This window comes from Cydia splendana, chromosome 9 (assembly GCF_910591565.1).
Source record: "Cydia splendana chromosome 9, ilCydSple1.2, whole genome shotgun sequence".
NCBI lineage: Eukaryota > Metazoa > Arthropoda > Insecta > Lepidoptera > Tortricidae > Cydia > Cydia splendana.
In genome coordinates, this window is record NC_085968.1 from 21,304,389 (window position 1) to 21,331,908 (window position 27,520).

General features: G+C 36.8%; 1 protein-coding gene and 1 long non-coding RNA gene across 2 annotated transcripts in view; one reads left to right on the forward strand and one right to left on the reverse strand.

Moving 5' to 3' along the window:
- Positions 1–2,411: 2,411 nt before the first annotated feature.
- Positions 2,412–27,520, reverse strand: part of LOC134793860 (uncharacterized) — a 355,027-nt gene continuing 329,918 nt past the window's right edge. Inside the window, exon 2 of the long non-coding RNA XR_010144597.1 lies at positions 2,412–2,825. This is a non-coding gene — a long non-coding RNA (uncharacterized LOC134793860). The remainder of the gene's footprint in view (positions 2,826–27,520) is intronic.
- Positions 13,383–26,474, forward strand: LOC134793836 (uncharacterized). The gene is made up of 8 exons (XM_063765555.1): positions 13,383–13,457; positions 20,660–20,845; positions 21,132–21,320; positions 22,864–22,992; positions 24,329–24,559; positions 25,359–25,466; positions 26,149–26,229; positions 26,348–26,474. The coding sequence occupies exons 1-8, from the start codon at positions 13,403–13,405 to the stop codon at positions 26,410–26,412; spliced, it is 1,044 nt and encodes a 347-aa protein (XP_063621625.1). The 5' UTR covers positions 13,383–13,402; the 3' UTR covers positions 26,413–26,474.

Below are 27,520 nucleotides of genomic sequence, written 5' to 3' on the forward strand. Positions count from 1 at the left end.
ACGCACGAGTGATCCTATAAGGGTTCCGTTTTTTCCTTTTGAGGTACGGAACCCTAAAAACTACTTACTAGATCTCGTTCAAACCAATTTTCGGTGGAAGTTTGCATAATAATGCACATTATTATTATTTCATAATTATTTTAGAAAGTCCAAGATTTCATTTTTTTGAAGTTCAAATTTCTTGAACTTTTTGGAGACCTCCTGGATAGAGGAATTTAAGCACACCATCTGCCTCTGCCACGTCGTCTTGGTACCACGTGCGCGGCCCTGAGCTCTACGCCTCCGCTCAGCGTCTAGCCTTCACGGGGGAAACCAGCTTGTCACCCCGCAGCGTCAGAGGAAGGTTTCCATCCTGAGGTCGGCCCTTTCCATGTTATAATTTTATAGGGCATCAGCGGCAGCTGCAAAAATTAGAGTCAATTTAGAATTATGAGCAACCGTTAAAGTAGCATAAAAGACATTTGAAAATCCTGACATAGTATTTAGTGTTAAAATAAATTAGTTTTAAATAAGGGAATTCTGTGTGAAGCTTTATTCTGGACCTCTTAAGCGGCCCAGCTTTCCACTGAGCTAAGTTCGATAATTAGGTGTCACATTAGTTAAATCATGTTAAAGGTTCACGCAGAAGTCACAGGTTTAGATTTAGCCACTAACATTTCATAAGGCAAGATTTTAGTTATAAATAAAGTTCTTAATGGCTGAGATACGCGTCATACTCGTGAACGGGTGCTGTTTGTGGAGACTGGTCTGTTTAAGCTAACACAAGCTATTATACCTAGTAACTTTATTTTTATTAATTAATTACAGTGAGACGCCTCATTCTGCTCTCGTATGTTTCTTTTCTCTTAATGAATGTATTAATTATACAGGATATTGACTCTTGGAGACCCTATACATCTCTAAGGATAACTTGATAAACTATATAATCTTATAGTTCTGACACCTAGAGACATTTACACTTCTAAATATTATAGATTTTTTTTTGTGTTTTGTATCTGTATTTTGTATGTAATTCGACATTAAGAGACCATGTATATGTTACTGTAAAAGCCCAAAGTACGGCAAAACCTAGGTTTTACCGGTAAATCCTAGTTTTTACCGATGCCGATCGGTAAAAGCCCGAAATGTTAAATCTTACTAGTTTACTTCGGGCTTTTACCAACACCGGTATGGTAAATCCTAGGTCTTACCACGGCGACCGGTAAAGTTTGAATCATGCACTGATTAGATGATAATTTTTAGGAAAATAAAAACCGACTACTATGGGGCCCGATGAAAGATTATGGTAGATGGTGCACTATGTAGAAAAGGAGGTAAAAACCACCCACTTTTCTAGTAGCATTTCGTTTCTGTAAGGGTCGCAGTTCTAACCTAACCCACTTTTGTTCGGTTCTGTGAGGATCGCAGTTCAAACCTAACCTAACCCACTTAACGGCGCATGCGGTGCGGTGTACGGGGGTTTGAGCGGGGAGGGGTTGAGAATCAGTGCATGATTCAAACTTTACCGGTCGCCGTGGTAAGACCTAGGATTTACTATATCGGTGTTGGTAAAAGCTCGAAGTAAACTAGTAAGATTTAACATTTCGGGCTTTTACCGATCGGCATCGGTAAAACCTAGGTTTTACCGGTAAATCCTAGGTTTTGCCGTACTTCGGGCTTTTACAGTAACATATACATCTCTTAGTAATTGTAATACGTTAGATTGAATTGTTAGTTTTATTCTATAAAATTGTTGATGTTATTATTTTTGCTTGTATTTAAATTCAATGTTGACGTGTAAAAGTGCTCTTGTGGCCTATTTGCTGAATAAATGTTGATGTTTGATGTTGATGTTTAAATATAATTTTGTTCACCTTTCACTCCAAAATAGGTTCCCCCAGCAAGCATTTTTGACACCACATTTTTACAGTTTAATTTCACTTTGTTTTTTTTGTGCTAACGTACTATAGCTTTTTCTGAACAAGCCGGAGCTTTGGAATTTAATTTACCCCTTTAAAAATAGCACGTTTCACATGGCACTCTTATTCGCCAGTCTTGTTGGCCAGTGTCGCGTTCTAGAGCGTTCTAACCTACTAGATGTCCCGTTAAGCTAGTATGGGAAATTATAAATGAGTAGGACAGAAGAACGGTGCAAAATATTTTTTTATTACCACAACCAGCTCAGATGGTAAAAACGGGTAAAATGTCGTGGTTGGCGTTATATGGTTCGGTTTATAAGTATCGGATTCCGCTAGTCATTTGCGGCCGAAGTACTCCACTGACGGTGCCGAGGTGGTAGGCGCTGGTTTTTCTGGTCGGCGCTGAGTTCAGCGCAGCGCGGAAATGCGTGGCGCTGAGTCGGCATATATTTTTTTTAGTTTTATCATTCTCTTATTTTAGAAGTTACAGGGGGGGACACACATTTTACCACGTTGGAAGTGTGTCTCGCGCAAACTATTCAGTTAAGAAAAAAATGATATTAGAAACCTCAATATAATTTTTGAAGACCTATCCATAGATACCCCACACGTATGGGTTTGATAAAAAAAAATTTGAGTTTCAGTTCTAAGTATGGGGAACCCCCAAATTTTATTGTTTTTATTTCTATTTTTGTGTGAAAATCTTAACGCGGTTCACATAATACATCTACTTACCAAGTTTCAACAGTATAGTTCTTATAGTTTCGGAACAAAGTGGCTGTGACATACGGACGGACAGACAGACAGACAGACAGACAGACAGACAGACAGACAGACAGACAGACAGACAGACAGACAGACAGACAGACAGACATGGCGAATCCACAAGGGTTCCGTTTTTTGCCATTTGGCTACGGAACCCTAAAACTCGGTAGGGGTCGGATCAAACACTAAGTAATTAAGCCCAACTCACACTTGACTGCACATTTCTAATAGGTTTTCCTGTTATCTATAAATAGGTAAAGAACAATATTTTGTTTTTTTTTTTTCATAATTTTAGACCCAGTAGTTCCGGAGTATAGAGATAAGGGGGGAATGGTAATGTTTTGCCTATTTTCTTGAATTACTTTTAAAATGCTTTACTTAAAATTATAAAAAATATATATTTCAGATTATCACAATGAGCTCTTTCATTTCATATGTAACACAATATAGTTTGAGACTTTTTTTTTCCCATTTACCCCCCAAAAGTGGTCCCCATGTTTAAAATTCATTTGTTTACGTTACATGTCCGTCGTTGGGTCACAAACTTACATATATTATGTGTACCAAATTTCAACTTAATTGGTCCAGTAGTTTCGGAGAAAATAGACTGTGACAGACGGACAGACAGACGCACGAGTGATCCTATAAGGGTTCCATTTTTCCTTTTGAGGTACGGAACCCTAAAAATTTTAAAATTTAGTAAAATAGAGTAACTTTATTTTTGAGTTTAATTACAGTGAGACGCCTCATTCTGCTCTCGTATGTTTCTTTTCTCTTAATGAATGTGTTAATTATACAGGATATTGACTCTTGGAGACCCTATACTATACATCTCTAAGGATAATTTGATAAACTATATAATCTTATAGTTCTGACACCTAGAGACATTTACACCTCTAAATATTATAGATTTTTTTTTGTATTTTTGTATCTGTATTTTTTTAATTTATTATTATAGTTTTTTTATGTAATTCGACATTAAGAGACCATATATACTCTAAGTAATTTGTAATACGTTAGTTTGAATTGGTAGTTGCAGTTAGTTGTATTTTATAAAATTGTTGATGTACCTATTGTTATTATTTTTGCTTGTAGGTATGTACATTGAATGTTGACGTGTAAAAGTGCCCTTTTGGCCTATTTGCTGAATAAATGTTGAAGTTTTGAAGTATCTCATAGACAAGGCGTTCCTGTTGTTTACCTTTTTAAAAAGTAGTGGAAAAGCATGGCAAAGGAAACTCGCGAAGGCCAAAGCTGTGTGTAATATTGGTTTTCTCTATCCCACTGGGTATATGTTCCGTAAATGATTAGTTCGGTTAAGAGGATATCGTCATTCGTCTCCTCCTTCCTCCTTTCGAGGTCTTTATTTTGTGCAAAAATATGATACATATACACCGAAAGAAATATTTGAAACATACAGAATAATTATGTTTCAACATTGGATACTGAGCAATTTTTTTTTTCTGTACTAGGTACTTTAGTTCAGTAGTTTTTTGAAGTAGTTAATGAGTTCACCTTATTATTTTTTCAAGTATTTGTTTCACTACCTTATGGAGGGAAGATCTTGCTTTCTGACTGCGTCTGAGCGACGGGCCTACATTATACAAATACAAGAGTTCAATACCTTATGACGGTCTTTTCCACATTGACTTTAGATCTATTACTCTGTATCTTAAGGTATTTAAATAAAAGTAAACAAAATCTACCCTCAAATGGCTCCTTAAGCCAGTTGAGGGTAGATGAAAACATTACATGATCAAATAATGTAGGTTAAAATCAGGTCGTTCAGTGACTGATCCAGGCGGTTTTGGTTAACCAACAAATGTTATAGTTATAACTACCCGAAAATGTACTAATTGTTTGTTTACTTTTATTTAAATACCTAAAGATACAGATTTCTAAATTTAGCAGGCACGTGAACCGAATGAACATCTGGACGGTATAATGATTAAATTATCAATTTTAGAAGAACGGACCAAATCTAATTATCAATCAATTATAAAGTTCCACGTTGCTGGTAAATTAGCTCATCTTTATGCTCGGATCCTTTTAATTGGGTCGTAAATAGACCACCAACAACAGGCTCCGCGACGTTTAGGAATAGGTACCGTGAAAGAAATGGTGTACCTATAGGTACCTCGTTTTATTAGCATTAGAAAAAGGGGTAAACAATCCTGTGTGTCTTTTTACTGAAAACACTTTTGAAAAGTAAGTCGCATCCAAAATGTAACCGTTTTATAGCAAGGACGTATATTTACATTATTTTGATTTAATAAGTATTTGTAAGTACTTTTTTTAACATCGTTTTTTAATAAAAAAAAAGACTCGTCAAGATTGTATACCTTTTTTCTAATGCTAAAAAACGAGGTATTCGGGATTTAACAATAATAGTGGGAATCCGTTTAAGGGCATATGTTATCATGACCGAAACTCATATAACATTTTTTGCTCCTTATGACCATACATCGAGGTTTTCGGTGCCGGAATGTTTTACACTAGCCAAATAACAGGTAAAAACTGTAAAAAACGATACTAATTTAACATTTCTAAGCACATTTGGACCTTATTACCTACGTTTAATTCATAGTTTGGTAATTATTTTACAATAAACAAAGTTATAAATACACGAAATCATTCCCGCACCGAAAACCCCGATGTATGCTTATGACTTCAGGAATGCGTGGTTAAAATCTGTCGGATTTTACTAGCCCACCATATTCCGTTCTGTCGCTGGTTGACCTCAACTCAAGTGATTGGTGACCATGGGTCATCTAATACGTAAGTGATCTCTAGTCGCAAACAATACGCCGCGTCCACAGGCAGTAAGTGACGCCGCAACAGAAAACTGCGTCACGAAAATGATTTATTAGTATTTAAAAAATTTATTATTGTATATATACTTGTCGAGGAGTACATAAATTAAAGATACTCCATGAACGGCACAGCTAAAACGATAGAATTCATAAAATATTAATTATAGGAATGCAGCGAGGTTGACTGCGACACTTTTCCAATTCAAATCTGACTGACGGTTCCACTCAGGATGTCATCTCATTTCGGGCTGTCCTCAGAATCAGCCAGGAACTTTGGCCAGGAACCAATCCATTAAAGAAGCTGTTCGGGTCATTCAAATAAAAGTCACTGTATCGCAGTCAAACACACTCAAGCATAGACTATTTCAATACTTGACATTCCATCAAACGCAGCCGTCATACATTCACAATAGACGGTCTGCGACATACTTATATGATAGTTTGTAAGGTATGTATCTATGGGCCTTAGTAGCTTGAAAATAAATGCTTTGATTGATTGATAGGCAGTAATGCTGAATGTAGGTGACCCCCCTGCATAGAAATTTGTTTGTAGGGGGGTCAAATATCTCTACAGCTGACTGTACATGGTCTGGTCAGCTGGTCGCCTACTGACCTGGATGTATTTATCTGTCATCAAATCAAGATAAGATTATTAAAGTTCAAATCTGCTCATGCTTATGTAGTACAGAAATGGAAAAGCACGTTTAGTTATCGAATATGTTTTTATGAAACAGTAAGTATAAAAAAAATATTAATAGTAGACGGCGCCAGTAATGGACAAGACCCAAATATGGAAAAAAAATCAGTTTACTATTTTTTTTAGAAACAGACACTATATTTTTAAAGTAACATCATTACGTTCAGATAACTGATGGCCATAATAACTAGTAAGGATCATAAATGGTGGGGCGTAAGGCATTACCTTGATTTTGTTACAAAAAGCGATTTTTATCTCAGCACGTGTCCGATAGGATCTAATATCTCATATTACTTTGCTCTGTGTTTATTTTTGTTAGGAGGCACGTCGTACTCGTAGAGGCAGTCGCTACGCGCCTACGGCTCGTGCCTCGTGCTACGGGTACGTTTAATGCTCCACGAAAAACTACGTGATCGAACGATATTACATGCCAATTCGAACGTAAAACTGCCGTATTCGAACTTCACGATATTCACAAGAGACGATACGTACTAGATCCATTCTAGATACGTTATAGTTTAGATATCAACTAGTTCTCTTTTGCAGCGCAATTCGGGCAACCAATGTCACTTTTACGTTAGATAGAGTAAGATATCTATTAGATGTGAATTGGATCTCTAAGTCATATCCTGTGGAAATCGTTCAACAGTATCTAGCAAATGTCAACTTTGACAGGATAAATCTTAAACATATCGTTATCATATCTTGATGATGTCGAAAAGATGTCTATTAGATGTCTATTTCAAAATCCGAATCGGGCCCAAAGGCCTGATTCGAACTTTAAGATACGTCCAAAATTTGCTAAAGATATGACATTGATCGGATATGCCAGTGTCAAAAGTGACGTTTCTTCGAACAAAACCGTCACTTTCGATCATCATCTCAGATCGTCATCTTTAGCAAATTTTTGACGTATCTTTAAGTTCGAACCAGGCCAACTGACGTCAGAATAATATCTGAATGATGTCATTCATTTATCGTGCGTCTCACTCGCGCTAATACTTACATGTAATTAGTCTGTCAAGTTTAACAGTTCGTTAAGTACTAATGTTTGGTAATACACAAACATTTATAATATGTAACTCCGTATAATATAAGTAAAGTCCAAGAAAAAAATGAAGGTAACTCGAAAAATCAAGAAAAAAATATGCTCGAATAGATAATGCCATACCTTTGGCCAATACTCGTGAAGATGGCGACACATATTTTTTGATATTTTAATTCAGTTTCATTTTTAGTTTTAATCCTGTGTCGAAAAATTTTAATCCTGTGCAGTAAGTTTACTGTGATTACAAAATTTAGTACGACAATATTATAAGATTTATAAGCCTCTGTTCTCTTTGGCAACACACCAATCAGGGTAATTAAAATCAACATTATAAATTCTCTTGCAACATTTCGATTTATTGCCTTATAACTATTAATAACATTAATGTTTTGAATAATTTCATAGTCGTAATTGAAAGTAAGAGAAACTCGCAAAGGTGTATTGAACCCCTATTGTGAATTTCATTCGATATGTCTTGCGTTATGTCTATTTTTGTATGGGATTTTGAACAGCGCGCCAAGCGGGATGTTTTGGAAACTCATAATCATCATCGTATAATAATGTGAAATAATTCTGTGACATATGTATACCTTTATTTCGTTCTTTCGTTTAATTACTTATATGTTACCTTACCAAATTCTTCGATACCTACTCAATACCGGCCGTATTTTACGACAACCTATAAAATAAATACCTACGTGTTATGAAAGAAGCAATTTCGATTCCGAAATGTTATCGTTCGAGGAATTGAGGCCGTTGAGGTCGCGCTTGATTGACGCACACAGTTCAGACTATTTTACTTACCGAAGTGCGTAGTTATGTGGAACGAAAATATCATTTTGCGTCGAAGTTCAAGACACGTTTTTATTTTATGAAGGTAAACTTCAGAATAATTGTTGCATCAAAAAGAGAATACGTAGATAAATACAGGATGATTTCGGGGTAGTGCAGCAAGAGAACAAGAACAGAATTCAAAGATGAGCCTAATAATGTTATTAATTATTGTTTATCACCAATAATTATGGTTATTTTTCAGATGACAAGCAAAATAAAAACATTTTAGCATACAATTTGACCAAATTAACCCTAATTTGGTCACCACCCTACTCAATGTGACGTCTTGTCGCTTTCCATACAGCGTATGTCAAATCATAGTGTCAAAACACAAACCTAACCGCATGTAATGTAACCTAACTACGAGTATAGCGTACGTCATCGCCCGCGCGTTGAAGTTTCTCAATTGCATTGTAATTTTAGAGATGAGAATAATATGTATACAGTGTGTAAATCCAATACAGGCGATAAATTAAATCATATATAGAATAGAATTTATCCGTGTAATCATTAAATAAGACGTTTTTTAGGTTACAATTAATTATGACCCCATAATTGTATGTACTGCAAACATTACGAGACATAACAGACATGTCATTACGGGATACGGCATTTTATAGTAACTGCCAACAATCGTTGACAGCTACTCGTGACAGTGTGTTTTCTTATTTGCGGGCCAAATTATTTTGTATGGTTAATATTTTCTTTGTATTTCTAAGCATTTAGCTCAATATAATTATTATACTTCTTAGGTCTTGTACTAACCACTGTTTAAATAATTGCCCGTATCGATTTTACACACTGTATAATGAGATAGGTAAACGAATCTGCTCGTAAGAACTATTTTATAATCTGTGTGTAAACTAAGACATATAGTTGGGTGGTTTAATCATATTTGCACTCAGTTACGTACAGTCGCCATCAGATATATCGGAGCGGCCAAGGTGCTCACAAATATCGGACCACGCCTCTATTGTCAGGGCGTTAGAGCGCGTGTTCAGATATTGTGAACACCTTGGCCGCTCCGATATATCTGATGGCGACTGTAAGTCTATAGCTGGTATATTACTGACGAATATTAATTGCTTACCCTTGGCGTAATAGCATTATAATATAATTTGTCTTAGGGTAAAGCGAGTAAATAGAGGTCGTGTTAAGATTGAAAGTGATTTCATGAGGGGTAAGACAAAACATCGTCTGTATGCCGAAGCAATTACTTACGGGCAACTTTTCATCTTAGCCCTCAAGAAAAACTCTTTCAATCTTACCCCACCTCTACTCACGTTACCCTATGACAAATTTTATTACTTAAATAATGCTATATTTTCATTTTTATTTTATTTTACTTTGACGATCATGATAGAAATTCTTATATTTTTGACATCAATGCAAACTAATTATGTAATTGTCTTTCATGAAATAAATCATCTAATCTAATCTAATCTAATCTATAAAGCCAAGGATGGGCAATTAATGTTCGTACAGTCAACTGTAAAAATATGGGTGCACCAATCATCTCAAAAATATGTTTCATAGCTCTTAATGTCAGCGAATTAAGAATTATGAGACATATTTTTGAATAAGTTGGCTACACCCATATTTTTTCAGTTGACTGTACCCTACCCCAACTCCCTTTATTATGTTTCAACTAAGAGGCCTCTAATTGTGGTTGGCGCAATATTTAGGTTTGCCTACCCATTATTTGTGCTATAACTCATGATTTGTCCTTAAAAAACTTATATAAATTTTAATAACAAAACTTCCGTGAGACACAGACATATTAAATATATTAAGAACGGGTCGGGTATTTTAAGTCGAAAGCGCTCGTCATGTTTCACTCCGTACCGAGGAGTGTCATCAGGAGCTTGCGTTTACGGTGACAGACCGGTGGCTTAAAATACGTGAGTGACCCGTTCTTAATATATTTAATATGTTTTATATGAACTTATCAACTTACGGATCCTACTTCAAAATAATATAAATTTTAGAAAATAATAATCTTTAAGAATAGTTTTGAAAGCTACATATAAAAATTATTATTCTGCAACCATTTATAAAGAAAGATGATAGAGTTCAGCCACACTAACGCAAACTTAGTACAAATTACAAGCTCTAAAATTTCTTCTTTTATTTTTGTCCAAACTGGTGTAAAGCTAAAGGAATCCTGAAATATTTTAATTAATATTTTCTTTTGACTACAAGCTCTTACTTTATTTTTAGATATTTCTGTAAGTCCTTATTTATTTGCTCAGTTCTCACGATTCAGGTGGTACCTAATTAAGTAAATTTTGTTCCAGACAAGGGTTCGGTTCAACAAACTCGTCATATGAATTATAATACGGTAACGTAAGCAAATGCGGTGTTGCTAGTGAAGTGTCACGATCCCATATGTTAAAATTCACAGCGAATGACGGATGGTCAGCTGGCGAAATTGGTAGCGCTTTAGACCGGTAATCCAAATGTGTGGGGTAGATCAGAGATGGTGGAGTTCATGTTTTCATTGTGATTGACATCAAATTAATACAATTTATAAATGCGGTATCGTTCCGATAAATAGGCTTGGTATCATTCAATACAAATGTCAGTACCTAACGTGTTTACCTAACTTACTTCGGTGTTAATATAACACCGACTCAAAAAGCTGATAAAAAAAACGCCAAACTTGATTTAAATAGTATTTTCTCCGATTTTGAGTGGCACAGAGTTCCCGCGAATTTAAATAAGAGAACCTTGTTTTCTGGACGAATAAATTATGAAATGCATGCACAAACTTGAGGACGACTTCAACAACAGTGATTATTAAAGTTTCTCCTTAGGAAGTTGCCTCGTTTCGCTCATACAATTATGAGAGTTACTCCAAGTTATGTGAAAACCAAGCTCAAGCCAAAAAAATATTTATTTCTAGGCAACTGGCTCACAGATAGCATATATATTATAAAATATACCTTAATATTACTATTTACAAACGAGAATTAAATAATTTAGATACTTTTTGTTACGTGTTTGCATAGACTCCCGAAAATACAAAAATACACCAAATTTCCACTGAGAAAACACCAGAAAGTACCTAATTGAAATTACGTTACAAGCTTTATTAGAATCTAGCAAATGTCATATTAACGATATGATATAAACGTACAATAAATATACAGAGTGGAAGGAAAGACGTCTAAAAATACTTGTTACACATTGAAAAGTAATAGGAAAATATTTTTGCAGTCACTATCTTTATATACTTGTAGGAATGTAATATCTATATATCTATATATATAAAATTGAAAAACTAGAACGGGATAAAAAACGAGGGAAGAAGCGAGATGGCGCCTTACAAATTTCTAAGAAAGTTTTTGACACGTTTCTCGAATACGACGCACGTATGATAAGAAAAAAACTGTATAATCTATTATCTAAATATGAGAATAGAACTAGAGCATAAAAACTATCGCTTTCGCTGCGTACTTAATTTACAATAAGCAAAAGAAATTTTCATAACAATCTTTATTTTATGACGATCGGCCATTTCTCGGCAACTCTCGGTTGGTTTCGTTTCGGTGGTGCTACAGACTAGACCAAATTATTCGTAAGTTAAAGTAACTAACATAACTAAATTATGTTTGTCATGTTGGTATGCAGTTATTTCGGCGTTTTTTTACACGAAGTAAAATAAAAAGTGCTGTCAACCTCAACCTAAGTCTATGCCCATACGAGTAACTTATGCCATATGTGACTTATCAATCAAATTAATATTATGATATTATTAATGTCTTTAGAGATATAATCAATTCGGGAACTGTTTTCTCGCGTAATACGATACGACTCGACCAGGTAGGATTTTTTCTTCTTGCTGAAAAGTCACCATCAGATATATCGGAGCGACCGAGAGGTATTCACAAATATCTGAACAATATGAATTATAATGTAGGTAGATAAGATAATGTGCATGTTCAGATATTTTTGAGCGACCTGATGAAAATAAGCAAATGTACAGTCAGCACTCAGCCAAATATCGTAATATAACTTTGATGCCAGAAAAATAAGGATGTGTTACGATAGGTATAGTGGCGAAATATTGAGAGACCAAAGCAGCTAAGCTTCAGACACTTAGAGAGAATGGGAGAGGATCGTGCCGTGAAGAAAGTGAACTTAGGACAACGAAACGGGACCCGCCCGATTGGCGTCCTAGGTACCACTGAAACGACGTAGTTGCTCAAGACCTGCTCAACCTCAGCCATGGCGACTGGCGAGAGCTATCGCAAGACCGAGAAACATGGCATGATCTGGTGTCGGAGGCCAGGACTCACTTTGGGTCGCTGCGTCTCCGTAGCAGTAGTAAGTAATGTTAATATCCAGAAAGGGAAATGGGGAGTACCTACCTACGTTTGTATTAAAAGGCGATTTATGGGCGGTGGTCGTCCATATTCGTCTTAAGGCGGAAATTAATCTAATGAACGTTTTTGCAACTAGGCTTAAAAAAAATATATATGTTTAAACAAGTTTTAAATAAATACCTACGTAGATGAAAAAATCAATCTAGCCTTTTATCAAATCGTCATTTTTTGAGAAACTTGCGAATTAAGTTATCCAAATAACGGTTACAATTAAGAAATTCCTATCACAGTTATAAACCCTGGCAGGGTTGAATACATAATAATGTAAGACAAACTCTTTATTTCATTTACGCGAGCGGAGCTGCGGGCCCATAAGTTGTATAATAATCTCTACAAAATCGAAATCGAATTTCGTTATGAAATTTTATCTCATTAAGACCGAGAAAATGTTATTACTCCCAGTCTACACATGAGTTCAATACATCGTAATACTCTTATTGGTAATTGGAAGATCGTGTTATTATCTCAGTATGTTATTAGTAAGTCACTCCGAGAGGGCTGCGACTCCGTAACTAAATATAAATAATACTTCTATTGTAAAAAAGAAGTTGTTAAGTATAACATTGTAAGTTTTTTTCGTACATTATAGGCACCGCATTACCTGAGACTTTGCAAATAAATATTTTATTTCAGATTTTTTGAATAAATAAATTGGCCTTTATTACTAGACGACAAGTAGTATACAACAAACAATAAAACGCCTTAAAATAAAAATGAGAAACTAAAATTAAAAACTAAGTTTAAAAATAAACTACAAGAGAATATAAATAAATTGGCCTTTATAACAGGCAAACCGACATAAGTTTATTTTACTTTGCTATTATGTTGCATGTTTTCCTTACGTGATTACTGATTACTAATAAATTATAGTGTTTCCTTACTAAACAATAACCAAACTTACCTGCAGTTTAGCGGTGTCGTTCATAACGTTAATACTGTGTAGTTGTAATTTAGCAATTATGAGCTTATTATTTTTGTTATTATTGTCTGTGATGAGCTCGAAAGAGGCTATAAGTAAGTAAATTTACAAATGAGTCGCTTAACTTCAAACTCGGGTAAATCCATCTGTCAGATTATACGATTATGGTATTAAGAAAAGGTAATAGGGTAGATATTTGCTGAAAGGGTCGAATGGATTTACCCGAGTTTGAAGTTAAGCGACACAATACTCTTTTCTTATGTAAGGAAATCAGTTAGTACCAAAGACATATGTAACTCCGTATAAGATGAATAAAGTCTAAGGAAAAACTGTGCCTCGGAAGTCAAGAAAAAGTCATTCTCGGACAGATGGCGCATACACCTTTGGCCTATCCTCGGCTAGATGGCGTGACGACACCGTTTCATATTTAACAATTTTAACACATAGGTATCAGTGAATGAACATGGGTCAAAATGATATAAAAATAATAAAATCATTTATCTATATATATTAATTTTTTGATAGTTTTATACGTTTTCATTTTGAGTTTTGGTCGTGTGTCGATAGATGGCAGTAAATTTACTGTGACTACAAAATTTACTATGACAGGACCCCTCTATACTATCTATTCTCTTTGGTTAGTGTTCAGTCTCTTTGAAGTTACTTGTCAAATGTACTCTTTGGTTTAGTTGATGAAATATAAACACGTCAGTCAATAAAGTCATGTTATAATAAAATTACGTTTTCTTTACAAAAATAATATAGATATTCACAAAAATAGAGTAAACATGGTCCTTCGAACCGGATAATTAAAATAAAGAGAAACAGTGAAGTTGTGTAAAAAATTGTGCAAAATATATTTACGTATTTTAGACAAATTTTTCGAAATTCACAACGAACATGTCGACAGCCGAGAAACTTATAAGTCTTATAGCACTTCAACAAGACAACTTAGAAATAACAGAAAAGGCACACGTGAATTTCAAAAAATCACCAAAAGAAAGAATTACTTTAGGATACGTACAAGGACGTTTAGAAACATTGGAAAATAACTACAAAGAATTCAAAACCATCCATCAAAGATTGATTACCGGCGTTTCAAAGGAAGACAAATGCAAATTATCATATTTTACGGAAGATTTATATGATACCTTTGAAGAACGTTATTACACGTATAAGGGTGAGTTAAAGACAGTTTTGCAGAAATTTAATGCCGAAATAAAGGACAATATAGAAAATAGTTCAGGCATTCAAACGTCAAACAGTGAGATAAAATTACCCCGAATCACTATACCGACATTCAGCGGTGAGTACACGGAGTGGCAATCTTTCCACGATTTATTTAACACCTTAATTCATAAAAATAACTCGCTAGATGATGTGCAACGCATGCACTACCTGAAAGTTAACCTGAAAGGTGACGCAGAATACCTATTAAGACAATTTTCGATTACCGCCGAAAATTACCAACAAGCATGGAGTATTTTGAAGAAAAGGTACGATAACAAAAGGTACATCGCAAATTGCCATTTTAAAAGGTTTTTTGGCCAGAGGACAATTGTCAAAGAATCAGCCACTGCTTTGAAACAACTGCTCGATACGTCTGTAGAATGTCTGAATTCTCTCAAAAATCTCGGTTTACCAATAACTCAATGGGATGCCATTGTAATTTACATCATCGTTTCAAAATTGGACCCTGATAGCCATAAACATTGGGAAGAGTTGATAAATGGCGAAGATTCATCAGTGTTTCCAACTTTCGAAAGATTGAAGTCGTTCCTGGAAACTCGGTTTAGAACTTTAGAAATGGTAGAACCAGATAACAAGAGTTGGAAACCAGCCGCTCCAAGGACGTTTCATATCACAGCCAGCGATGCTTGTTTAGAGATACAATGTGCATTTTGTAAAGAAGACCACTACATTTTCAATTGTAAACAATTTGCAAAGCAACCATTAGATGACAGATACAACTTTGTTCGAGAAAACAATCTCTGCTTTAACTGCCTCATACCCAATCATGCAGTGTGGCGATGTAGACAGAAGTCGTCATGCCAAGTGTGCAAGAGACGTCATCATTCTTTACTGCATCGAGATTCAAAACCGACAGAAGAAATGCAAGAAAACAATAAAGTTGACACGACCTTAGATGACTCAAAGGTAGTTGCACACGTTAGACCAAATGAAGACGCAACTGAGAAAAACATTATGTTAGCTACAGCGTTAGTAGATGTAGCATCGAAGTGTGGACAGCCGCAAATGTGTCGAGCGTTCATTGACCCAGGATCCGAAATATCCTTCGTCGCAGCTCGAGTCGTCGAGATGTTAAACTTGAAGAAAACAACAATTAGCGGAGTAGTCTCAGGAATTGAAGAAGGTAGCGTGTGCATAAAAAACAAGGTGGAACTACAAATCTCGTCGAGGTATGAGCCCGATTTCGTCGTCAAGGTAAATGCATATGTACTTAAATCTATAACTCGTAGTTTACCAGCTAGGGAAGTAAATTGTGAACCGTGGCCTCAACTTGATGATGCAAAGTTAAAGTTAGCTGACCCTACCTTTAATATTCCGGGTAGAGTTGATATTCTTCTTGGTGCAGATGTTTATGGCAAAATTCTTGAATCTGGGCTTATGAAGGGACCGGGCTATTTAGTAGCACAATATACACGCCTAGGTTGGATTGTGACAGGTGACACTAATACAACTTCTTCCAGACCTAGCAAACATGCGAGCTTTCATGTTATCCGTCAAGTAGAAGAAGACAACAATCTTTTGAAGAAATTTTGGGAGGTTGAAACACAAGGTTATACAAACATGAAGGGATGGTCAAAGGAAGAAGAATTATGCGAAGAAATTTACAAAACAACTACAACGAGAGATGACACTGGAAGATATATAGTGCACTTACCGTTGAAAGAAAGTGTGGAGGATACGGTGAAATCATGTGGAGAGACCAAACAGCAAGCAACCTTGAGATTCAAACAGCTGGAAAGGAAGTTTGAGAAAAATGATAATTTGAAGAAAGAATACGCAAAGGTCATACATGAATACCTGGAATTAGGGCACATGAAGAGAACTAAAGTGGAAGACGATGCTGCAGCAGTGTACCTTCCTCATCATGCTGTTGTCAAGGAAACTAGAGACACTACGAAGGTTCGTGTGGTTTTTGACGCTTCAGCGAAAGGCTCTCGTGGCATCTCGTTAAACAGCGCTATGATGATAGGGCCCACACTGCAACCGGGCTTACGAAGTCTAGTAATTCGCTGGAGAGCTCATAGAATCTGTGTGATTGGAGACATTGTTAAGATGTACCGACAGGTGTGGATGACAGACGAACACACAGACTTACAGCGGATTGTTTGGAGAGATACACCTTCTGAAAAAATAGAGAGCTACAAATTACTTACTGTTACATTCGGAACTGCTGCTGCACCTTATCTAGCTGTTCGGACACTCAATCAATTGGCCGATGATGAAGCACACACTTACCCACGTGCGGCATCGATAGTAAAAAACAGTTTCTACATGGACGATTTAATGACCGGACATGAAGATAAGTCTGAAATTAAGAAACTGTGCCAAGATATTAATTGTCTGTTAAAGGCAGGCGGGTTTGAAATGCAGAAATGGTCAAGTAACTCTGAAGAGCTGCTCGAGTTTCTCCGAAACGGGAGAACATGTAAAGAACCTGAGAACAAAATTGAAATTAAATTAGACAAGGTTATAAAGATATTGGGACTTACGTGGGATAGAAAAGAGGATGTATTCAAAATTACAGTAAACTTACCAAATTCTAGAATCCCGACAACGAAGAGACAGATAATATCAGAAGTCGCAAGTCTGTTCGACCCATTCGGATGGTTAGCTCCTGTAATAATAACAGCCAAGGTGATGATACAACGATTATGGCTGTATAATCTGAGCTGGGATGATGAACTGCCACCCGAAGTTGTCGAGGAGTGGCGAAATTACCGAGAAGAGTTAAGTGAACTTCAATCAATACAGATACCACGTTGGATCAAGATAACTTCTCGTAGCAAGGATATTCAACTTCATGGTTTTGCGGATGCATCATCAGTTGCATATGCAGGTGTAGTCTACCTTCGAGTGACAGATGAAAATGATATTATACACATTAGTATGCTTGCAGCAAAAACAAAAGTAACACCTTTGAAACAATTGACTATACCAAGATTAGAGTTATGTGCTGCGGTATTGACAGCGAAACTTCTAAGAGAAATGGCAGATTTATTACAGGTTTCGATGGACAATGTATATGCTTGGACAGATTCAATGGTAGTGTTGTCTTGGCTACAGTCTCAACCAAGTCGATGGCAGTTATTTGTCGGTAATAGAGTATCCGACATTATACAACTTATTGACCAAGACAAATGGAGACATGTTCCGTCAGCAGACAACCCAGCGGATCTCGCTTCAAGGGGTGTAAGTTCAAGAGACATGGCGGACAGTGATATATGGTGGACGGGACCTAAATGGCTTAGATCAGAGAATGTAGATTTTGAAAGAACCAAAATACCAAGTACTGACCTCGAGATGAGAAAGACGTTTCATGTAAAATTGGATGACAACCCAGTTTGGGAAAGATTCTCATCTATGTCCAAATTGAAGAGAGTCTTAGCATGGTGTTTTAGATTTCTAGATCATACTCATAGCTCAACTAGAGAACGGTTTTTGACAGCCGCGGAACTCAATACTATCGAAAACAGATGCATCCAATATTATCAATGCCTGGTCTATGATCAAGAAATAGAAGATCTAAAAGAAAACGGTAAAATAAAGAACAAGAGCTCCTTAATTAGTCTCGGACCTTACTTAGATGAAAATAACTTATTACGAGTTGGAGGGCGGCTTAATAATGCACAAATATCAGAAGACGAGAAGCACCCTATAATTATTCCTTGTAAACAACACATAACAAGATTATTAGTAAATGAAGCTCACATAAAAACATTACATGGTGACATACAGCAGATGATGACATACCTGCGCAGCAAGTACTGGATAGTAAGCTTGAAATCAGCTGTAAGACAAGTTACAAGAAATTGCAAAATCTGTATTATAGACAAAGCAAGAACACAACAACAATTAATGGGTCAGCTTCCTGCTTCAAGGGTTACATCTCATCGCGCCTTCTTGAATAGTGGTGTCGACTACGCTGGACCTGTACAGTTGAAGACTTCGAAAGGGAGAGGTTATAAGACTACGAAAGGTTATATCTGCTTATTCGTTTGCATGTCTACGCGAGCTATTCATTTAGAAGCGGTTACAGATCTTACAGCACAAGGATTTATCGCAGCATTTAGAAGGTTTGTTGCCAGGAGAGGTCACTGTGCTCACCTTTGGAGCGATAATGGTACAAATTTTACAGGAGCAGCCAAAGAATTAAAGGACATGTTTTCCAAAGGTAAAACAAATATAGCAAGTGAAATAGCAGAACTGCTAGCTAACGATGGAACTACCTGGCACTTTATTCCACCAAGAGCACCAAATTTTGGTGGTTTGTGGGAAGCTGGTGTGAGATCGATGAAAAAACACCTCAATAGAGTAAGCAGTACTACAAAAACGACATATGAAGAAATATCAACATTATTTGCTCAAATCGAAGCGTGTTTAAATTCTCGACCTTTGTGTAAAATGGACGAAACATTAGCAACATTAAATCCACTAACACCGGGTCATTTTCTAATTGGCGAACCGTTAATCAACGTACCTGGGATAAACTATGAAGAAAGAAATGTGAATTTGCTTACTAGATGGCAGTTCATACAAAATAGAATGCAAGATTTCTGGCGTAGGTGGAGAGTGGAGTATCTTAACACTTTACAACAACGATATAAGTGGCACGACACTGTGAAGTCTCCCTGTATTGGAGATATTGTTATTGTCAAAGAAGATGATATGCCTCCAGCCAAATGGCTATTGGGTAAAATTAAGGAGCTACATCCGGGGGCGGACAGTTTAGTCCGAGTTGTTACCCTTCAGTGTAAGGGTGATAATGTCATTAAAAGACCTTTATCCAAATTAATTTTATTGCCAAGTAAAATGACATAGACCGCATCATGGTGGGTGGTTAACTTTGCAATATCATAAAGAGGATTTATTGTTATCGCAATAAGCTGATTGAATTGTTTCTTCTAAGCTAGGTACTTTATTTGTATTTCATGACCAATATTGATCAGTTACAAATGTTATGTTGTTATTTTACATGAAATGTATATTAAGTTGAATATTTCATTTCATTAGGGTTTGTGACAAGAGTTAATTGCTATTTATGTTAATGTTTTTTTTTTTTTTTACTGTAAGTCAAAGCTATTTAAGTATAAAATAAGTATTTTGGTGGGCGGTATGTTCAGTCTCTTTGAAGTTACTTGTCAAATGTACTCTTTGGTTTAGTTGATGAAATATAAACACGTCAGTCAATAAAGTCATGTTATAATAAAATTACGTTTTCTTTACAAAAATAATATAGATATTCACAAAAATAGAGTAAACAGTTAGTACTTAGTACAGTAAAAAGTGCCTACTTCGCTCCCCACATGAAAACTATATGACAACCTGATTAATGTTACAAAAATAAAATACTTAATTTTAAATTCAATTTCGGATTTAGGAGCAAATTTAAGAGCAAAGTACCGACGACTATTTTAAATGTCACCGTAGGTAGTTAAGAATGAAGGATGACTCACTCTAGACCGGGCCGGGGCGGGCCGCAGCTTCCGGCGCTTCGTTTTCTATGGAAAGCCCTCATAGAAAATTACATGTCGGACGCCTCGGTCCGGGCCCGGCCCGGTCTAGCGTGAGTCATCCTTAATGTCGCTTTCGCAAGTGTAATAAAAAACATTGTGTGTAACTCCGGGGGTAAGAATATTGCAAACTCGCCTCTTTAATTTACTCCAGCCTGAAACTGTCGAACCAGTAAAGACCTCGTTTTCAATAATTTCACTTACTCCCCTCGCTGCACAATCTTATCCTATGGTTTTCGGGGGCCCTTGCGCATACACTTCGACCCATAGGGATCTTTTGTGCAATTACCCTCTAGGAAAGATCCGTCAACTACTCAAGATCTTTTCCCACCATCGAAATGCGCCGGATGACGGACCTCATGGGTAGCTTTTTAAAGTCCTTTGGTTCCAGATATCCTGCTCCAAAGTCCTCCATTCTTTGTCTGGCGAGAGCGTGACATTCACACATTAGGTGTTTTACTGTCTCTTCCTCCTCGCTGCACAATGTAATATTAAATTCCTGATGGTAATTGTGCGATATATTATTTTATTTGCAGCTCAAAAACTCAGTATCATCCGAAGAACAAATGATAGGACATACACGATGCCAGATAGAGGGTCATATCGCTTTAGCGACAATGAGAAGGTTTCTATGGACTGCGTTTTAAACTGCACTGAATGCTTAGCGGAAAAAAACTATATCCTAAATTTTTATTTACATGGAAGTGGACACAGTAGAATGGGTACTACACATTTGTTTTAGTATCATATTCAGTTTATCCTGTCCTGTAGAATTTTAGGGATAACATTACAATGTTAAAGTTAGCTGGAAGAGATCCCTTAAAAAGAATATCTCGCCTTTGTATACTAGTACATTCATTGTTTTCTCTCTATGTTATATAGTTTTTTGTGTAATTAAGTATTTTGCTACTACTACTATTTACTTACTAAAATAACAGCCGATCGAATTTTGAATATGACTGATTTACCTATAAATATATTATATGTACTTAACTGTATTTTCCCCAGTGACTGTCAAAGCAAATTCTACAGGAAAAGTATCAAGAACATTCACGCTCCACAAAAACCAGACGGAGATAGTTTGCGACGCGACCTACTTAGGTTTTGATGGTTTAAGCTTTAGCCCAAATAGGTCTACGGTAAAACTCCAGTACGTATCACCAACGCGCGAGGACAACCCACGTAAAGGGAAACACTGTAAGTACAAGTACCATCGCTCATTCTGTTAACTGACAGTTCGTTAAACCTTATTATAAAAGGCATAAGATCCACCGATGGACAGTTAAGGGTGTAGCTGTTTGTACATGCTAATATGTAAAAACCTACACCCTACCTAGATAACATAGATACCAGTGGAGGCGCGTCTAGATTGTTCGTAGGCGTGCCGTAGCTAAGTTGCCCTTCCTTTTCTTCATAAGTTTAAAGGAAATGGCCCAAGAGCCTGAATATCAGACAAGCTGATGGGTCTCGAGTTCTATGGACGCTCCGCCACTGATAGATACATAAATAAGACCTACAACACATGTTTAAGAGCCAACGGGAGTGGTCATTTCTCCATACAAACGTACTCCTCGTTTTCCTCCGTGGTTTTTGAAGCTAGAGCAATGATTTTTTCAACACAGATTAATATTGTCAATATCTGTGTCGGACCGTTTTGCTTTTTTTGATATTTTTGGTTTTAAGGCGCTAGAGCCCTTCAAAAATGGCCAAAATGGCCTAATTAACTATGCCGCAATGAGAGGCGTGGCATTCAAAACTGATATCAATTAGCCAAAAAAGCAAAACGGTCCGACACAGATAATTTCATAATCATTTAGATTTCCAAATTTGGTTACGATTGGTTAAGTTTTGGAGGAGGAAACAGAGGAGTACGAAACCTCGATTTTTGAGATTTTTACGCAGGATTTTTCGCCTTGTCCTTATCGCACTACTTTTAGGTGCCGCTTCCGTTAGCGAGACGGGTATATTTACCTAAAATATTTAAAACTCAGCTCTTGTTTCGTCCTAGCTATCACATACAGTCAGCTGCAGAGAGAGAGGTGACCCCCCCCCCCCCCCCCCATTGAAATTTGTTTGTAAGGGCACAACTAAGCACATCTATGATTACTAGGCGACGATATACATCCGTATATAGGAGTAGATAAATTAGATAAATACATACTTTAATACCTAGAAAACACCCATGACCCAGGAACGAATATCATTGTTCATCACACAAATAAATGCCCTTACCGGGTTACGAACCCGGGACCATCGGCTTCATAGGCAGGTTCACCTACTCGGCCAGCCCGGACTTTATGTGATGTATTTGTTTTCACCACACCACTTACTTTGCACTTCAAAAACTGATAGCAAAGTTGCATTTTATTCACATGTGAGGCAAAGTAATCAAATGCAAATTTTTAGTTGTTTTCTTATGTTTGCTGGTAGAATTGACTTTTAAATGATGATTTTGGATGATAAATATTTAATAACATTCATTTGGATTTGATTTGGTTTGATATTTTACATTTAATATTTGCATCGGGTTGGTGTGGTGAAAATTTTGTGTTTCACTCGGGGGGAAATTTTGTTTAACCCTCGTGCTTTGAAACCCTTGCAACGCTCAAGATTCCATTTTCCGAACCACTCGCTACGCTCGTGGCAATTTTGGAATCTTTCGCTTCCTCGGGTATCAATATTAGCACGAGCGTTTAAACAACAACTTTGCTCGCTAGTAAAACAAATAACTATTTTACAGTAGAACCATGGCTAGAGTCACCAAAGATATCTCCCAGCGTTTTCAAAGACACCGGTGCGGCTTCTGCAATGTTTACATGTACAGTGTCTAGGGAGCGACTAGCCCTCCTGTCTTGGCATCAGATGAAAGGTACATTCTCTTCCTTTTTTTTAGGGTTCCGAACCCAAAGGGTATAAACGGGACCGTATTACTAAGACTCCACTGTCTGTCTGTCTGTCACCAGGCTGTATCTCATGATCCGTGATAGCTAGACAGTTGAAATTTTCACAGATGATGTATTTCTGTTGCCGCTAATAACAAGAAATACTAAAAACAGAATAAAATAAATATTTAAGTGGGGCTCCCATACAATAAACGTGATTTATTTGCCGTTTTATTGCGTAATGGTACGGAACCCTTCGTGCGCGAGTCTGACTCGCACTTGGCCGGTTTTTGTGATATAGGAAGCAATAAGCAAATGAATCTATTACGAGCAATTACCGTCATCTATGGCCACCAGCAACACCAGAGGATTTGTAAGTGCGTTGCCGGCATTTAAGATTTTATATTAGCACTTTCTCAGTTCCATTTAACTCATCCGTCCTAGGATTGTAAGGTGTATGTTACATTTCGTCGGCCTAAATCCCAAACCTCTTAACTCAATCTGACCAAATTTTACAGGAGGCGCAAAAAACTTAATTACCAAAAATTTTGCATGAAGACTTGCTTAGTTTTTTTTTACATAATGTTAAGTTAAATTTAGCCGTCAGATTGTTAAAACCAATTTTTGTTTAAATCACCTGAACCTGGAAAATTTGGAGTTACGAGTTTTTCTTGAAAATTTTCGAAAGTTAATCGGGAGTTAAGAGTTTTGCTATAAAAATCCTTGAAAATAGAGGATAATCTTTTGATCTGAACAAGGCAATTCTGGATCAAAAAATATATTATTTTATTAAACTTTAAACAGAAAAGCCTCTTTAGGCAAAACTGACGAGCAGTCACAACGCCATCGCAGACTGTACTGAAGGGAGTGGCGGGGGGGAGATACGAGTTATTCCTTTTACAAAATGGCAGTCGGGAGTTGCGAGGTTTTCTATTTTGCTTATTAAACGTAAACGGTTTCTTTTTGGTACCTATTTAAGAGTTTTGCCGTTAGATGCGTTCAGAATAGTACTATCTAAAAGTGTCAAAACATGATTTTCAAAAAAAATGGAGTTACGAGGTATGCGATTTAGGCCGACGATTTGACATGATATCTTAATCATGTCATTTTCTACACGTCACAGTAATCATACATATACGGCCAATACGAGCGAAATGCACACGCGACATCATTTAGATATCATTTTGATCTCAAAGTGTACGTACGAATTGGCCTCCAGTACTGTTGTCTGGGGGACGAAACATCCATGGGTAACTTACTCCAATACTACTTTACGGCCTATTATATCCCGATTCAAATTCAAACCACCTACTTGTTTTCTAGGAACTGAACGTGTGCTTCTCAAGACGGTTTCGCTTCCCAACACCACCTCTGACACAATATACTACTGGACTTTAAACAAAACTCTCTCCGAGTCCGACAGAGACACGGGGCTGTACTGCGTCGCGCGGTACTATCTTGAAGGCAAACTTTCAGAAAGAGTAATTAGCAAGAGAATCAGCCTGGCACTTAACAGGACTGTTGAAGCTACTTTTGAAGGTCGTCGTGTATTAAGTAAGTTCACTAAGGGAGCCTGGGGGTGGGGTGGGGTATTCCAAGATCACAGGCACTAAATTCTACAAAATTGTCATCTCGCCTGCCAACGCAATGTGTAAACTATAATATTAGGTGTCCTCGTGATGTTTTCCTTCACCAAAAGCGACTGGTAAATCAAATATGGTACATAGTACCAAAAAACTCATTAAGAAGGTTGTTTTAGGCCAACGTTAGTATAGTTGAATCATCGAGAGCGTGGAATTGCATATGTAGTAGTATTGTTTGTTTACAGGCATTCTATATTTGAATTTTCTATTCTCTTGTACTATCAGCATACAACCACTACAAATGCAATTCCATCTTCTCGATAATTCAACTATAACTCAAAAGATTCCAATTCTCGGGATTAGTTGCCAAGCGGACCCCAGGCTTCCATGAGCCGTGGCAAAAATTCTGGGATAACGCGAGAAAGATGATGAGTAGGCTCAAAAGATGCAAGCCTTTAACGGTAGGCTACCGAAGTGGTGCTTCTGTACTGAAGTACGTATTATTTGTAAAAAGGATGTTTTTCAGTAAGATCAATTTGGAGAAGACCGTCTATAAGGGAAGATCGTCGACAAGCTTTTTCATTGCTTTTAACTCCTGTGTACACATACTTCCTCTTGCAGAAGGAGTGAAGCTCTTCCTTTCTGTGTCTGAGCGACGTAGCATACAAATACGAGATTTCTTGCCCTTTGTTTTTTTTGTCGACCTTTCATGCAATAAATTTTATATGTAGGTCTTTACCCACATTAACACATTTTTTATTTTTTTTAAGGTAACGCTGGGTCATTGGCACTGTTGGCAGCAATATGTTCTGTTGCTATTGTGGCCTTAATACTTGTGGTTATTTTGGCAACAGTCATTGTGAAGTATAGGAGAAAAGGTAAGATTAACTATTCTCATACCAAATTTCGACTACCAATAAGTTTTCTGGGATGAATATTGGCATAATACATACCCTATAATTATATTTTGCTAGGTTATAAGCTATATGTGTGTCAAATTTTTTCGAACCTTTTTGTGATAAAGGGGACGCAATCAGATAAACATTCAAATATAGTAACAAACTCTCACTTTCATAATTGACTAAGCGAAAGAGAAGGTCGCCGTTTCAGCTTGTGCACAAAATCTTTCGTATGTCCGGATGTTCCTGACAACAGGTCGCATTTTTCCACCGATTCTCGTGAAATTTGGTGAGCAGGATCGGTAGTTATACAGATTTTTTTGTCGATTTCGCTACTGGCAAATTTTCAAACTGGTTGTTTCATGGAAATTTGCTAGGTCTACAGCTCACAACTCTGTGAGCTTTAGTAGTAAGTAGCTATTCGTTTTGAATTATCTATTTGAAGGATACTAATTATGATGTAGATCTACATCGTAAATTTGATGACCCGTGGCTCAATATGCAGGTATCCAAAATGACAAGTCGAATTACATCAAATTTTGAAATTTTTAATTCATGCATTTAAAGGTTAAGGGCGCCATGACTTGCCGCCAAAAATAGTTGGCTAAAGATTAATTTGATTTAGGAATCAAATGGATTAATACTGCTAAAATTATTCCAGTGAAAATATTTGAAAGAGACGAAGCGTTGAGAAACCGAGAGCCTTTGCCGCTGCCACCTAATACAGATGACATATATGAGCGTAAGCGGTTATTATTATTAGCACCTGATCCCAAGACGGTTGTAAATGCTTTTTCTGCAATGTTGACTTCAATTTACTGCCTAAATTTGAATTGATTTGTATTTCAATCTCTTTCCAGCGGTGTACGGTCACGGCGCAGGTCTCAAAAGGCCGAGGACAAGGCCGAAGGTGACACGAGACTAAGACGTTCATATTTGGCTGACTGCGGCAGTATGGATTTATGGCCAAATGTGGGGAAGACCGCCGATATCAAATTTATTGCAGGGAAGACCGTCATAGGACAAGGACTCGCGTATTCCCTCACTTAACTATTCGTAGCTTCACTTCTTCTGCTCTACCAACCTCTAAGTGAATTATGCGTACAAACAAACAAGAGTCGAACAAAAGGGCGTGTAGACAGTCTTCCCTTATAGACGGTCTTTACCACATTGGCCTTCATCATTCGACCGCCAAAGAAGTTAAGCCTCGGGCCTCGTCAGCAAAGTCGTGCCCCAATGTAAAATAGTTTTGAATAAAATTATTCGCTTTGACCTTATTTGTGATACAAATGTCTACTTTTCTTATGCACATAATTAATGTTTGTTTTTTCCTCCTTGATATTATATTATTTAAATTATTATCCGTAGTTAGAAGTTAGGAGGCGTAGTTGTGCAGAGTATTAAAACAATTCGATTGCTAAGTTACAAAAATGTATTAATGATCAGATTTATAATTTTTTTTCTGTAATCTGTCCAACAAGCTCGAGTAAGTGTTTATTTTTTTTTATTTAATTCTTACTTTCTTAGATTAATTTATAATAACATAGGTACACGGGGGTTTAAAAAAAAAAGTGTACCATGTTACTTTTTTTCGGAAAAGTAACGACTTTTCAGTAATTCGACACAGAATCACGAGGACTACTGATTTATACAAAAAAAAAGCGTCCGCAATTTCTCATCCGAAAGTTGGGTGTCAGTCTTGTGACGGTCCATACAAAATGTATGCAAACATTCGTCACAAAACTTGAATTTTTTTTTGAACACTTTTTTTCTTTTCAAATCGTAATAACTCAAAAATTACTATAGGTATACTAGGTAGTAGGTATATCTCACGCGCGAGATAGTGTCGAGGCTCGCGGCGCACTAGCGCTTAGTTTTAAACATTTAAATTAACAAACACAGTTTAATAATAATACCGCATGTCACATCCGTCTGTTGAGTTTCGACCCTCCTGTGTCATTCCTATCGCTTGCCTCTCTCGCAAGTCATTTTTCGGGTGAATCAGTACCTAGATCTAAATAAAATCGAACACC

Bases quoted from the DNA above. Each gene is read 5' to 3' on its own strand.
- LOC134793836 (XM_063765555.1), top strand. From the start codon at position 13,403: ATGAGCTTATTATTTTTGTTATTATTGTCTGTGATGAGCTCGAAAGAG. The intron at 24,560-25,358 runs GTAAGTTCACTA...ATTTTTTTTAAG, and splicing joins TGAAGGTCGTCGTGTATTAA to GTAACGCTGGGTCATTGGCA. The intron at 26,230-26,347 runs GTAAGCGGTTAT...ATCTCTTTCCAG, and splicing joins TACAGATGACATATATGAGC to CGGTGTACGGTCACGGCGCA.